The sequence below is a fragment of the Caretta caretta genome, chromosome 16 (genome assembly GCF_965140235.1).
Source record: "Caretta caretta isolate rCarCar2 chromosome 16, rCarCar1.hap1, whole genome shotgun sequence".
Lineage (NCBI taxonomy): Eukaryota > Metazoa > Chordata > Testudines > Cheloniidae > Caretta > Caretta caretta.
Window position 1 is genome coordinate 19,826,217 of NC_134221.1, and position 15,946 is coordinate 19,842,162.

General features: G+C 52.5%; 1 protein-coding gene across 7 annotated transcripts in view; it reads right to left on the bottom strand.

Annotated features, from left to right (window-relative positions):
- Positions 1-858: 858 nt before the first annotated feature.
- GPSM1 (G protein signaling modulator 1) overlaps positions 859-15,946 on the bottom strand; it is a 214,140-nt gene continuing 199,052 nt past the window's right edge. For all 7 annotated transcript variants that reach the window (XM_048822354.2, XM_048822352.2, XM_048822351.2 and 4 more), the window contains exons 12-14: positions 8,475-8,625; positions 1,951-2,159; positions 859-1,307 (exon numbers count right to left, since the gene is read on the bottom strand). In XM_048822354.2, the coding sequence (XP_048678311.1) occupies positions 1,128-1,307; positions 1,951-2,159; positions 8,475-8,625 (540 nt within the window). In that variant the 3' untranslated portion in view covers positions 859-1,127. The remainder of the gene's footprint in view (positions 1,308-1,950; positions 2,160-8,474; positions 8,626-15,946) is intronic.

The window sequence follows — 15,946 nt, forward strand, 5'->3', positions numbered from 1 at the left end:
ACATTATGAAGCCCCATGGATGGGGGCAGTGCTCTAAGCTAGATTCACACTGGCCAGACTAACAGCTTTCCTTTAAAAACACAGGGCACCTGTATTTCTAGAGCAGTGAACGGTGCCCGATTGACAGCTTCCAGCTTCACAACACGCAGCAAACCAAGTTTCCGCTCCTGCGGCTCTGCTTCAACCTGAACCCGCCGGGTCCCCAGTGGGTCTGTGACGGGGTTTGCTGCCAGCAATGCCAGTTGTGACACAAACAACCAGGAGCACTGTCACACAGGCCAACAGCTGGCAGGGGCTAGTGCCAAGTATACTGGGGACCTCTTGGTTCATGGTCAGAGGATCTCCCTGGGCCCTGAATGTGCTGGCTGTGGAGATAGTTATGGGCAACCTCCTTGATGCAGCTGCTTTTGCAGGGGGGGGCGTTGCCATAAGCAGTGGCAGCCCCACGTGCGCACAGCAGCTGAACTGGGCTTGCTCAGCCCTGTGGGAAAAAGCCAAGCTCAGCCCTGCAGGGCAGGACCCCAGTTCCAATGGCTGCTGCTGACACCTTGGCAGGCTGGTGAGGACAGCTCCAAACATCTCCGAGCCAGACGGTAAGCAGGGAGGGAGGAGTCCACAGCAAAGAGAGGGTCCCCGTTAACCCACGTGTTGCAGAAATAAAATACCTAACGGAACATGGGACCATGGGCTGCTGGCTGCCTTCAGCTTCTCCACAGTTGCACCCCAGCCCAGCTGGACGCCCCTTCCCCACAGAGCTCGGCAGGGAGGTGCAGACGCTCGCAGGCACTGCTGGCGGGGGGACTGCAGCAGCCAATTCACCGGTTGTCTCAGTCTACTTCCCTGGCGCCCAGCCGTGCGTGAGCAGTTCCTCCTAGCTTTGTTCAGCCGTAGAAGAGTCATTGTTTGTATAAAAAGCCATAAAGAAAAACTGTCCCCAGCTGGTGAACCTGCCTGGCCCCTACTCCAAAGAAAGACAAAACTACCAAAGCGGTAGGAAACGCCCCCTTCCCCTCCACACACACCCCCCTTCACTGAGCAGGGCTACTCCTCACCGGGACAGTCTGCCACGGAACAGCCAAGCTCAGGTTTTAAACAGACGTTGCTTTCCTCAAAGCAAACCCCAATTCTTAGCTGGAGCTAGGTCTCCTCTGCTGCTCCTCCTGGGCCGAAGCCAGATCCACCCTCTGCTCGTCCATACGCTTGGCCTGGACACGCTGGATGAGGCTGAAGAAGTCTTCGTCAGGCATGGTGGGGCCACGGGGGACGGTGTCCGGCGGAGCGCAGCGCTGGTCGTCTATCCGGGATGACTGGCACGGCGGAGGGGAGGGGAGGAGAAACAGGCATTAGAAACAGTTCCCGCCTGAGCGCAAGGACCAGGGGATTCAGTGACAGCTGACTTTGTCCTGCTGGGGGGACAGCGAGCTCCCTGCAGCTGGCTATGGGCGAAAGGGGTTGCCACGAGGAGGTGGCAAGAAAGGGCAGAAGAATCCCACCCTGGAAACGGTGGCCCTGAGCCCAGGGCCAGAGGGGAAGGGAAGGGCTTTTCACAGGGTTTGGCATGAGCCCTGCTTTAATGGACCAGCCTCTCAGGCCGCTCCCCTCACTCCCTCCTGGTTTGCAGGCAAAGCCTGGGCACAGTGCACTCACTGGACAGGCGTGGGCCCTGCGCCTTGGCCTACCTAACTGCAGGTGCAATCAAAGAGCAGCGCAAGACCTTGACTGGCACCTGCTCTTCCGTTCTGGAGGCACAAATGTGGCCCCGCAAAGAGGACGCTGGGCCCTTTGCCGGTCTTGCCCCATGTTCATACAGTGCTGTGTACTGTTCGGGATGGGCCCCAGGTGTAGCCCTAGGAGTGGCAGGAGAGCTGGCACAGCCCTGCCCCCTGGGGCTCTCCCGGGCCGAGCAGTGTCTCAGCCCCTGGGGTCAGTGCAGAAGAGCAAGCTGCCTACCTGGCACTTCATAAGCATGTTGAAGAACTCGTCCCCTGGCTCCTGGGCATCCCCCTCCATGCGCAGGTGCCCCAGGTTGTTGTGAGTGATGCGGAGGCCGGGCAGGCTGCCCACACTGGCACGCTGGTCATCCAGCCGCCTGCTCTGGGAGCTGGCGATGAGATCAAAGAACTCCTCTGTCTGCGGCGATGCCATTAATGAGGACTGAGCTGTGGGGGGGACAGGGAGAGCACCAGGGCGTCAGTCCAGGGAGGGGGCCCGTGGCACGGTGCTGTTCAGCTCCAACATGCTGCTCAGTCTCTAATTAACTCGTTCACCACCCCTCTGAGGTCTGGGAGCCAGGACGCCTGGGTTCTGTTCTGGGCTGTGATGCAGATTTGCTCGGTGATCTTGGGTAAGTCACTTCACCCCTCTGTGCTTCTCAGTGCATGCACAGTGGGGGTGGCTAATCCCGCCCTGCCTCTGTAAAGCCCTTAGAGCTTGGCCCCCATAAAGTTCAAAGTGCATCATTATTAATTAGTAAATGATCCCCTTTTACAGATGGGCAAGCTGAGGCAGTGAGCGAGCAAGTGATGTGCCCAAGGGTAACCATCTAGTCAGTGGCAGAGCCGAGATTAGACCAGACCTGGGGTCAGCCTCACTCAGCAGAAAAGTGATTTGAGCTGGGTTTTTTTTGCCCTACTTGATCTCTTAATTGATCCCCCTTCTAAGAGTAACCTCATTTCCCTGCACTGAATGCGCTCAGCTGACCTACAGCAGGAGAGAAGCGAATTGCAGCCATTTCATCTAATGGCAAAGAAGAACAAATGACCAAGACTTTTCTTTTATAACAGTGGGTCTGGCCAAGCCAAAGCTGAATGGCCCCTCTGAGCTGCAGGCAGCTCCCATTACCAATGTGCAGGGCCAGCCAGGGCCTCATCTCAGACCAGGCTTTCTGAAATCAGCCCGCTAAAGTGAGGGCCACTCCTAGGGAGAGCAGACTGCTGGTGCTGTGAACTTCCCCACAGCAGTGCCACACAATCCACTCAGGCTGGGGGTGCCGGAGGCCTTGCAAGGAGCGCGCTCACTCAGAGCACAATGGCTGGTAGGACCTTGCCTGTAGAAGGCATGAAGGCTCAGTTTGCACCCTGCAAGCTGGCCTTGGGAACAGCACATGCTGCGGCTATCATTTTCTCTGTGGCATTAAAAAAAACCTTTTAAAAGATCAGAGGGGGCTTATTGCCTTGCTTGACACAACATCAATAAAGTCTAGACGGCATCAGTGCCAACATTTTTATGGCTGATTTAGAACAACGCTTCCTCAGCTCTCGTCCCCTAAAGCCCCTACTCTACTTGCGCTATATTGATGACATCTTCATCATCTGGACCCATGGAAAAGAAGCCCTTGAGGAATTCCACCATGATTTCAACAATTTCCATCCCACCACCAACCTCAGCCTGGTCCAGTCCACACAAGAGATCCACTTCCTGGACACTACAGTGCTAATAAACAATGGCCACATAAACACCACCCTATACCGGAAACCTACTGACCGCTATTCCTACCTGCATGCCTCCAGCTTTCACCCTGACCACACCACACGATCCATCGTCTACAGCCAAGCTCTGCGATACAACCGCATTTGCTCCAACCCCTCAGACAGAGACAAACACCTACAAGATCTCTGTCAAGCTTTCTTACAACTACAATACCCACCTGCGGAAGTAAAGAAACAGATTGATAGAGCCAGAAGAGTTCCCAGAAGTCACCTACTACAGGACAGGCCTAACAAAGAAAATAACAGAACGCCACTAGCCGTCACCTTCAGCCCCCAACTAAAACCCCTCCAACGCATTATTAAGGATCTACAACCTATCCTAAAGGATGACCCTACACTCTCACAAGTCTTGGGAGACAGGCCAGTCCTTGCCTACAGACAGCCCCGCAACCTGAAGCAAATACTCACCAACAACCACATACCACACAACAGAACCACTAACCCAGGAACTTATCCTTGCAACAAAGCCCGTTGCCAATTGTGCCCACATATCTATTCAGGGGACACCATCACAGGGCCTAATAACATCAGCCACACTATCAGAGGCTCGTTCACCTGCACATCCACCAATGTGATATATGCCATCATGTGCCAGCAATGCCCCTCTGCCATGTACATTGGTCAAACTGGACAGTCTCTACGTAAAAGAATAAATGGACACAAATCAGATGTCAAGAATTATAACATTCATAAACCAGTCGGAGAACACTTCAATCTCTCTGGTCACGCAATCACAGACATGAAGGTCGCTATCTTAAAACAAAAAAACTTCAAATCCAGACTCCAGCGAGAAACTGCTGAATTGGAATTCATTTGCAAATTGGATACTATTAATTTAGGCTTAAATAGAGACTGGGAGTGGCTAAGTCATTATGCAAGGTAGCCTGTTTCCTCTTGTTTTTTCCTACCTCCCCCTAGATGTTCTGGTTTAACTTGGATTTAAACTTGGAGAGTGGTCAGTTTAGATGAGCTATTACCAGCAGGAGAGTGAGTTTGTGTGTGTATGGGGGTGGGGGGGATGTGAGAAAACCTGGATTTGTGCAGGAAATAGCCCGACTTGATTATGTAAAGAGTTGTCACTTTGGATGGGCTAGCACCAGCAGGAGAGTGAATTTGTGTGGGGGGGTGGAGGGTGAGAAAACCTGGATTTGTGCTGGAAATGGCCCACCTGATGATCACTTTAGATAAGCTATTACCAGCAGGACAGTGGGGTGGGAGGAGGTATTGTTTCATATTCTCTGTGTATATATAAAGTCTGCTGCAGTTTCCACAGTATGCATCTGATGAAGTGAGCTGTAGCTCACGAAAGCTCATGCTCAAATAAATTGGTTAGTCTCTAAGGTGCCACAAGTACTCCTTTTCTCTGGAAGGAGGGCTCTGAGAGTGCATAAACATCGGGCAGCGAAGGGGGAAAGCAGCTGGCTTTATAGGGTAAACCACAGAAACTCTGTCTACACATCTCCCCCTGGCTGACAAGGCTGCACAAAGGGAGCAGGACAGGATATTAATTGCACTTGGACCGATGATTAGATTAAATTAGGGAAGAGATGCCTCATTGACGTGGCCTTTCAAGAAGGTACTTAATCTCTAGCATTCTCATTGCATTGCCAGCCCTCTGCCTGTGAAGCCATGCAAGCAAAAACTGTACCTTACTCCGGGGCCATGAGACATCATCCACTCCCATACAGCTGCTGCAGTGCTCTCTAATCCCCAGCACAGGGATTCCCGAGGTCCCGCTCTGGCTCTCCTAGCAAATGGCTGTACTGCCCCAGGAGCTTAATTTCTGTGCCTCTTGACCCCTCCAGATCAGGAAAGTAACCCTTCCCTCCCCCCTGCCTGGGGTGTGCTGCCAGGCTGACCTGGGTCTGAAGCGCCTGGCACCCCTCCAGTGCCATACAAAGGGCTAGAAACGCAGGATTCTAAGCTGCATCTTGGCTCCCCCATGCTGCTGTCGCTCCAAGCAGTGAGCTCCCGCTGGGAGCGGCTGGCAAGGAGCGCAGGAGAATGCAGCGGGGAGCGGATCAGGGTGCAGAACGGTGCCATCAACGCGGGCACAAGCGCCCAAGTGGCCTTTTAAGCTCCGACACGGGCGAGCGGGTCTGCCTTTGCGAACTCCCGGGTGGTGGGACCGAACAGGCTCGTTCCTGGTTCCGATGCGTCCTCTAATTGCCCGTTCTGAGCCCCGGAGCAGCCTCCTCAGTGCAACTGCAGACCCCAAGTCAGTTACTAGGCCATGATTACAGTGAACCACCGAGGAACCTGTCTGAAGCGTCATTTCCCGCCTTCCTCGTTATTAAGCCTAATTTTAGGATTCGGGGGCAGGGGGTGGCCAGTTCCAAGTAGGCGGTAGTTACAGAAATTGTGCTTGCAATTGACTCCAAAGTCCCTGGAAGCTTGAGTGGCTTTCTGTCTTGCGCTCAGGCAGCCTCCTGACAGACGCCCCGTGCAATTACAACGGGTGGGATATAATTAGAGGCCATGTAATCAGCCAAGTGCAAGCAGAGGTAAGTGATTCATCAGACGGCTCGTCCTTTCCGAGTCCCCCAGACAACTCTCGCCTTTCAGGGCCAGTGCAGATACGGTATCTGCCTGGGCAATGGCTGCAAATGCTCTGTCCAGCACAAGGCAGAGGTAGCTGCGTCATACCGTGTGCCTTAGGAAATCACAGTCCGAGCCTGGTTCTTTTCAGTCCTCCCAGAGCCAGCCTGCTCCTCCGAAGGCTGTCCGGCCGGGTGTGCGTTTGGGAGCTAGAGCGCGAGCCAAGCTCTCCGCTGATGTAAATGGGCTCAGTTCCATTGGCTTCAGTGGAGATTTGCCCATTTCCCCCAGAGGAGAATTTGAGCCATGACTTCCCACCACCCTCCTTACAAGCAGTCAGTGCTATGCTCACATCCAGCACAAGGGCACACGCTCCAAATGCCACCTAAAGATTCCAGTGCTGCCTCCCTATGAGAAGCAAAAGACCAGCAGGCTGCTGGCACAGACAGCCCCCTGAGCCGAGGAGCTGGCGCTCCATGTGAGGGGCCGTGCTCTGTCTTGGAGCATACCCGTGGGAAACAGGGCTGGGGGAAGCGAAGGGGAAGGTGCATTGCAAGCTCAGCCAGCGGCCCAACGTGCTGGCTAACGTCCCTACGCCGAAGTGCAGACTTACTGTGCTGCCAATGCCCATCACGCCTGGCATGACCAGGTCTGGATGGCACCACATTTGGCACTGCTGTGAACCTCAGACAGGAGGGCTTTGAAACGACGGGTGTAAGCAAACAGAAGGCACTGCACAACGAAAATGTTAAATCGCAAGCCCAGAAACAATATTCAACAGTCCATGAAAACAGCGGGGTGGTTCCTTTTTGCTGCTGGTTAGGAACGAAACATTCCCCCGCAACGTAGAAATCCAAACACGCTAACACCGGGCGAGCAAAGGGGACCCAGTAAATAACTCTAAATAAAAAGTAAAACAGGCCACGTACTTTTACTGTCTAAGCGAGAGTGCAAATTAATTAAACAGCAGTGTGCCCAACGCGCCCTTTTATCGAGCGTCTCACAGTATTTGCAGTTGTCCTGAAAGCCTCCTGTTAACGGAGGCATGTTAATACATGAGAATCTCAGCTTTCATTTAAAAAAGGAAGCAAGGCCCAGACTGTCAAAAGGGATTGATTCCAATGAGAATTTGGCCCAGAAGCTCAAAGGTATTTAGGCACCTAAGTTTCTAGCCGTCAGGGTTGTGGAGAAAAGCTTCATAATGTTAAGTGAGGACAGCACAAAAGCTCAGAAATCAGGAGCTGAATCAACAGAGCCCCAAATTCACGTTTTTATTAACAAATCATGATTTTTAATCCAGCCTCCTGCTCTGGAGTTCGAGCACCTGGGCTGATGGCAATATTGGAACAGCTTAAAGGCTGCTGTTGCCTACAGCTCCCTCGATTATAGCCCTCAGCACAGCTGGGAAACCCATGCTGGTTTCTGTATCAGAAACATGCGTATCTTTATAAAAATGATGCACACTTCCAGTCTCTTTTTAGGGTGAAAAGCCACCTGACTCGGAGCCGGGCTGTGCTCCTTGTCACAACACAGCCTGACCGGTTCAGCACTAGTTCGCTCTCGCTGCTGCGTACGCGTCGTCCCAGCTCTATGTTCCCTGGGTGCTTCGGTGCTGCGTCTCGTGTGTCAGCCGTTTTAGGGATGTCAGGGGTTTTTTTTTTTTAAATCTTCTTTTATGTTTGTTTGTTCCAAACTGCATAGTTTGATCAAAAACATATGGAACAAATAAAAGTACCATAGAAATGGCTTTTAAAGCGAAGAGTTGAATACTTGTCTCTTTAGCCGTTGCTTTCTGATGACTGTTTAAACACATCTCATCACAGCCTTGCAAAATGGCCATGAAAATATACCAGTCCAGCACCCAATCTCCTTGCCTACCCTTACTATGTTGATATCACTACCATCTAGTTTTCATACACTTTATCTACCTATTCATTCAGCTATCTGCGATCTTCCTGTGGTTATCTACCTGTCTGTGCTCTGTGTCCCCCCTATGGGTTTACCTTTCTCTCCAGCACCTTTCCTCATAGTATCTAAGTGCTGAACAAAATTCAGAAGCACAAAAACCAAATGACGATTTCAATGAAAAAAACCTAACACTCTTTTACTTGCCCAACAAAAAACATGGCAAATGACCCAGGGGTGTCAGCAAACAGAATTTTGCCAGAGCGCCTTAACATTATAGCCAACCCCAAAATTCTGGGGTTCTTTTTATGTGTGTCTTGGTCCTTGTGCCTTTGGGGCTCATCTTTTCAAGCTTTTCTCTGAAACCAGGAAAGATACTTTTGAACAAGCGAAAGCTGAGATTCTCACATAAGCACCTGACTCCAGGAGCTGGGGATTTAAAAGAAAACACCAACTACTGCCAGACTTGCGATAAATTCCTGAGAACTGGCAGCACTGCAGACATGTCATTACTCTCGTTAACGGGAGCCCCCAAGTGCTTACATATTCCTTCTTCCAGGGCAGGCACGGAGGCGGCAGCAGCCTCTGTTTGGCACTCTTCTAGCGGGCAGCGCTGGTCATCCATTCGGCTGCTCTGGAACTTGCTCAGCAGGTCAAAGAAGCATTCCTCGTCTGAAGGGGCCCGGCTGATTTTCTGCAAAGAAGAAAGGAACCAGAAGAAGTCAAGCAATCAAAAGCAACTCTTTACATCTGCAACTGTTGACTTACAAGTTTCCTGCCCTGTCCTAGGCCAAGTGGAGGCCGGATTCTCTGCTGCTCGGTGCTGCAGAGTGGAGCCGTCAGAGAGGGTCAGCGATATTTGATTCTCTGCTTGACTCCACCCCCAACCACAGGATAGGTTAAGAGCAGTTTGGGGGCTGCTCTAACCTGCACTGGCTGGCAATCATCTCCAAGGGACTGTCCGCACCCCATTCCGTCCCCCAATTCCCTCCTTCGCCAGGGCTAGGAGGGTAAGGCATAGAAACTGCCTCTGTCCCTGCTGCAGCCTCTCTCCACGCGCACACACACCACCCTTAGCCACCCCAGCTGGGACGCGTGGCGGGTTCCCCCCTGAGCCATGCAAAGGGAGCAGAGCAGGACAGCGAATGTGCCTCCGGGAGTCCAGGGGCCAACAAATTCCCTTTCACTCAGCTCATCTCCTAGTGAAGTGGCTCGTTTCCAGTGCAGGTGTCCCCCCCAGGCATACAGCTGCATTGTGTCCCCATCCACTCCCATCTCCGAAATAGCTTCTCACTGTTCTTCTCCTTGCCTTTCCAATAGGGGCAGGTAAAACTAGCCTCCACCAGAAAGAAAGATCAACCCCTCCCACACACACCCCCCAGCAAGGCAGAGTTACCTTCCTTTGCAAGAGCTCTCCTTCAGGGGCTATTACCAGGGAGCATTCGCAAAGGCACAAGGTGAGCAGCTGTCACCCTTCCTTTCCGTTCCACCAGAGGAACATTTGTGGCAAGCCCTTCTGTTAAATAATCCAATCACGTTCCAGCCAACCCTGGGAAACTCTGGATGCTTTCCAAGCCGCTTTTGGCTGGGGCCATGTTTCTAGACTTCCTTAGGGCTCCTAGCAATGGGGAAATTAGCTTCACTGTCCAACAGCCTTCATTGCTGCAGAGCATCGTGAACACATGGGCGAGCTCTCTCCTGGCACGCGGGGATTGTTCTCTTGCAGGGAGAAAAGACTGGTTCTAAAGGAGAGGTTTTGAGAGAGGGAGGGGTTTCCCTAGCCCTGCATGGGAGAGGGAATTAGTTACTGAGCAGTGTTGGGGCAGCTAAGGGAAAGAGAAGCGATCCGGTCAGGAGCGGAGTCAGCCTGGGGAGAGTTTAGTAACCTGGGAGCCCAGTCCCGGGCTTGAAGCCAGAGGGATAGGAAGCCAGTGAATGAGATGGACCACAGGGTATCACATAGAACTCCCCTTCTGATGTGTTGTCCCCATCCCCATCCTCTCCCTTTGCAAGGTTATAACCCTGTATGCACAGACAGCAAGTATTCCTCTCAAGCCAGCTAAATTTAGACTCCCATAAAGGCCTCCACAACCTGAGCTTCCCAGAGTTCTTCCTTCCTTTCTGCTATCCACAGGAGACCGCTGGTTATAACAATCAGTGAGCTGCAAATGCCACTCGATTATAGCTCTTCAGGAAAACAATTCCCGCCCAAGAGCCCCAAATGATCACCTTTCACCAGACAGCGATATATTTAAGCTGTGCTCTGGAATGGATTTGCTTCCAAAGCCTCCATGCACAAGCCCTGTGGTGTGACCAATTCCACTTCAGACAGATGTGTTTTGTATGCCATTACGAGGCACGCTTCGCTAACGGAGTAAACACAGAGTCCCCTCTTTGGCTCAGCCAAAATCATCATGAGCAGCAGATTTCTCTGAAGCATTACTCAGAATTGGATGTAAAATTAGCAAATGAGAAGAGAGGCATCTGCCAGGCTCAGGAGGGCTCCGACTGGGATCTCGTACGGTCACACAGACTGGTCAGATGCTACCAAGAGCAACGGATAAAATCAGTGGACATTGATGAACCTCTGATACCCACTCAGTGGCCCACTGACATGAGCTGGTGGCCTGGATGGAATGACAGCACCAAAACCAAGAGCAATTATTTTGATTAGTATTATGAAGACCCAGCTCTTCAAAGGTATTTAGGCACGTAACTCCCATTGAAACCAATGGGACCCTGAAACCAATGAGAGTCAGGCGCCTAAATACCTCGGAAGATCTGGACCTATGTGCCCCAAGCAGGATCAGGTCTCCATTGTGCTAGGCGCCGTACAGACACCTGGCAAGAGAGAGTCCCTGCCCTGAGGTGTTTATGATCTTAATGGACAAGTCAGGCAAAGGGCGGGAGACAAGAAGGATTATTACAGGGCTGGAGGTGAAGTGCTCTGCCAAACAGGGGGGCTGTAGCAGAGAGGGGACTGACCCCAGACAGCCTGTGTGCCAAGGCCTTTTCCGCACAGCCATCCCTCCAGTCAGGCGCTTGCCTCAGCAGAGAGGTGATGCATGAATGGGGCCCACAGATCGAACCCCCTTCTCTCACCCACTACAGGCGGGTCCCTCCAGGCCAGTCGGTGGGGAATTGCGGGTGCCTGCCCTGGAGAGATGGAGAGTTAGCGAATCTCGAGCCATTCACCAGCACAACGTTCACTGATCACAATCAAACCGGTCTGGTTCCAAACTGGATGAAGCAGGGAAGGCACGTTTCGTGAGCGGGGCCAGCTCATGCTGCGCTCGCTACATGGCCACACCCCCCGTCCGTACCTAAGTCCGTCTGCCAGCCCCTCTGCTGTGCTGCTTCTCTACATTGAGCTGGCTTGTATACAGATCACCCACCCTGTTCCCCTCCCCCGGACCACTTGTCCGTGTGCCGGTCTTGTCCTTAAACTGCGAGCAGGACTGCTCTCCACGAGTGCCTGGAAAGCACAAGTGCACAGCAGGAGCTATTGGAAATACCTACTAACAAACGGGCTGGCCGCGCTGGTGGCGTGTGGAGCATTCAGCCTTCGGGCTCAAGAGATGTGTGGGACACCAGGGAGGCCAGTCATGCTACCGCTTCCACAATGCAATGCCTGTCTGGAGATTTATTCTTTAATGCACCGGCAGCGCCTTCAGACAGCCGTTGGAAGAGCTCACCAGCCTTTGCCGATTTTAACCCTTCGCATTCTACGTTTTCCAAAGCGCCGACTGATGCCAGAGGCAGCTCCTTTCTCCTCCCATCATCCCCGAGAGGCAGGGGAGGGCTGAGCCCTATCTTACAGGCTGCAGAGCAGAGGGGTCAGGTGACTTGGCCCAGGTCACACAGCGGGTCACCGGCAGAGCCAAGGGTAGAACCCAGGTGTCCTGGCTCCTAGTCACCTGCTCTGATCACCGGAATCTGCTTCTCTCGTGGACACTGAAGGTACAAAATGAAGTAAAGCTCCAATGCATCCTGGGATAGAAGCACTTAGAGGCACTCATGTCTTAATGTAAAAAACTAACAGCAACAACGACCCTTCCTTTCCTTCCTGGTTTTGGCTTTTGTGGCCTTGTGCATCCGCGCTAATTTGCTACCTCAACCCCCACAACTCTCCCCATCACACACCAGCTTTTGGCAGAGGTCCGGACAGGGATTCCCATTGGGGGAGATACCACCGCAGGGCTCCTAACTTGGCCAGTGGAGGGGAATGCCTGGGTGATGCAAGGCTTAGCTCACACTCCTCAGCCCGCTGGCTGAGCACTCTGCTTCTGGAGTGACTGCAGCCCCTTCCCAGTCAGGGAACAGGGCACGGTGTAGCAGAGTCAAAGCCAGATGGAGTGCTCGGGTGGATGCACTCAGCCCCTAAGTCCAGCCCTTTTAGCCCTGGGTGCTGGACACAGAGAGGGCATCAGAGAAAAGCCTTAACTCATTCAAGATCTCAAGCAACAGGTGCCTGCTGGTGGCAAGGAAAACCTGGAACTCCAGCCCCAGACGCATAGGGCGCTGGAGTAAAGCCAGCAAAGCAAGAGGAGTAGTCAGAGTTCAGGTCCTTTGCTGACTCTGGGATCCTCTCAAGCTTGTCAGCAAAGCTACGGGTTGTCCTTTATGGAACCGAGTCTGGAGCAGGAGAAGCCACGTGAGGTTTCTCTTATGGGCCCCTCCTCGTTCTATCCAAGCAGCGAGACCTTCTAAACAGGTGAAGACAACTTCTAACAAAGGGCAGCTCGGTTGTTTTCAAAGGAGATGGAAAATCCCCAGGAGAGAGTTGTGATGAGGGGGTTAACGCAATGGTTTTGGCTCAGTAAATGGAGGAAAATAATTTTCTCTTAAGCTAGGCAAACCAGCCGAGATACACTCATCTTCTATTTAGGGCACCGTCAAAATTAGCAACAGGCCAGGCAATGGAACATTAGCAATCTGGGAGCTGATCGGGGGCGGGTGGGAGTAAAACCCCACCTCTTCCATGTGCTGATCTGCTAATAAAATGGTGTGTTGGAAAGACAGCCTCTGAACCAATAATAGTTGCACCCTGGAAATCAAAGGGTTTACAGTGAGGGTGTGCTGCATTTATTACAGTACTGCCACATCAGGTTGCGTGACCCAAAAATTTCATGCGGGAGAAGAAATTCTGCTCTCAGTCACACCGATTCAACACAGCTGGTTTCAGCGGGGTTGCACCAGTGTAACTGGGAGTAGCATTTGGCCCTGAGAAGGACTCTGACTTCAGAGGTGCAAACATTAGGGAAGTGTCACGGGGGAGGAAAAATTAAGCTAAGAAGTGATGCCACACACTCCAGAGAGCTGAATTCAGATCCACCATGGTGGGAAAAAATGACCTTCTACTGGACACTTTGTCTGTGTCACAAAAGCATCACACAGTTTCAGGTGACCGGCAGCCACTGCTCAAGCAAGGGCCAGGACTGGGACAGGAGGGGGTGTTTTGCCTGATCTGTGTGAGGAGTCAAGGACTGAAAGAGCCAGGGGTGTGGCGTGGCGGGACCCGGGACAGCATGGGAATAGTCAGGCAGATTCAGAGATGGAGGCATGTTGGGGGAGCCATACAGGAGTCCAGGGCTGGACTAGCAGGGGGAGCTGCAGATCAGTGTCAGTGTTCACAGGCAGCCCAGGAGAAAAGCAAGGAATGCAGGTCAAGCTCACAGGACACTGGCAGAGAAGGACAGGGGAGCTTTTGCACTCTGCTGGCCCAAGCCAGTGCTATTCATCCTTCTCCTTCATAAGCACCACTCACCTAGTTAACCCCCCTTGAGAAACAACTCCCACCTCCTCCACGTCCCTCTCACTGCGGACTAGCAGCTCACTTTTCCCTTGGCTCACCATGGACTGGCTCAGCACCCCTCTAATTAAAATGCTAAACCCTGACGATATTCCGAGCGCCTGGCTCCCTCCGTCCTGGCTTCGGACAAGGAGCTGTGGAGACAGCTGGACCACCATGATGCAGGCTGCGGATGGGGTGGCGATCAAGAGTGTGTGGACGATGCCATTTTGTAGAGTAAAGCGGTGTCCTCATCTGGCACATATGGTGCGTGTGCTACAAAATGGCGTCCTCCGTGCCGTCTGGGGTCGCGGGAGTTAATAAAGCGTCAAAATGGGGTCCTGCCACCAAACGGTTTGGGAACTGCTGCTCTAGCCTATAGGACTGGTCCCCAGTTCCCTGGATCTTTCACCCATGAATTAGACCTTGTCTACGAGTGTCCTTAACTTACCATAACAATGAAAAATGAGACGGGGTCTTCCCCAGCTGCCATATCAATAAGCCTCCCTCGAAACCTGTTGCTCAGAAGTCCTTGCCCTTTCCCCAGTGTCCTCTATAAGGACGGCAGGCAAGGAGATGAGAAAGGAGGGGCCCTTCCGCCGAGTGGCTCATCATTTATCTGAACACCGCCCACCTGCGGCCCAGCACAGCCCAGGGAACTGTGCCAAAGAGACTGATAAAATGGGTCTGCACTTCCCTATACGGATTTTAAATAGAAATGAGGTAAAGGGTTGGGGGGGGGGGGGGAGGAGATGTGGAACTGCCCTTATGATCAGAAAGAAAATCTCTTCTCACATGGCACCATTCACAGCGGGATCTCAAAGCAATCACTCAAATACGAACCCAGCCTTGCAGCCAGAGCAGAGCTCATAGTCTGCAATGTAGGAATGCATGTGACTAATCCAGTTTTTTTCTCTGCCAGTGGTTTCCAATTTCGACGTATTTATTCGCGCTATTAAGTGAGAGTTTTCTGCCAGCTCATGGAGAGACTCCCGTCGCTCAAGTGCTAGCGGTCCCCAGAGCACCTCTGCTTTGGCTGCTGTCCCAAAGCAACGAGTTAGCCCGTGCTCCAGGGCTGGGTTCCAACCCTGCTGATGATCCACATAGGGAGTCATTACAATTAATTCCGGGGTGGATGTTTATGTGCATTAATTGAACATTCACTTCCTCAAAGACTTGCATGGGCCCCTTGGAGCTCTGTTTCCCACAAACCTTTGTGCTAGTGACGTTGCAGGACTCGAAAGCAAACGACTGGAGCAAACCCACTGAAAAACGCAAACTCACAGCAGCTTTCTTCTGAATGTGCTTCCCCCAAATTTACTCACAATGCCCCACGAGGTCAGTAATATTAGTAAACTGAGGCACAGCGACTCGGCCACACAGCAACGCAGTGACAAATCTGGGAATAAGGACCAGAAGGCCTTGGTTCCCAGTATGCCAAGTAATGGGTTACTGGTCCTGCTGATCTGATATAGGGAATTTCTACTTCTTACTTAGACTCAGAAATCATTCCAAATGCCTCACTGCAGCATTCAGGGCCCAATGCAAAATCCACTGATGTCAGTGGTCATTGGAGCAGACCCTTGGAGTCTCCTTTGTGTTTCAGAAACAGGCTTCAATCCTCATCTTCCCCCAAAGGTTTATTTTTGCTCCAAGAGGGGCTGTGGGGAGGTCTGGCTTTGTTCCTCTGTGGGAGACCCAAGTGAGGAGTTGCAGTCTCTCTTTTGGGAGCGGAAGGTTCCTGAGGCAGCTCCTAAGCCTCTTCCAGGGGTGGCAAAAGACATGTGAAAACCAGAGGAGGTATTTAATTGTCAGGGGAAAGCTAAGGGGCTCCCTCAACAAGAGAGTCTGGTCTTGGCCAGGCGGGTAGGCCCTGAAAGGGAGAGAAAATCCAGCTGTGCCTGTCACCCTGGATTGGAGCCTCCCCCATGTGCTGCTGGGGTTTTTCGTATTGTCAAAGGGGGCCAGCTTACATGCAGACTTCTTCAGCTCAGCTACAAATCCATTCTCGCTCTAAAGGGCACTGGAGACACCCCCCTCTCTCCCGGCCTCGCTGCTGGGCGAGACATGAATTCTCCTCTTGCCATCTGAGAACACAGCTTGGAATGGAGCCAACGACAGGGTCAGGGCTGTTTGTGGGGTCAGAACAAGGGAGGCTGGCCCCATGTTCTCCCCTCAGGGAGCCTGCATCAGCTAAGCTAATGGAGACCTACCCAGCCAGCGA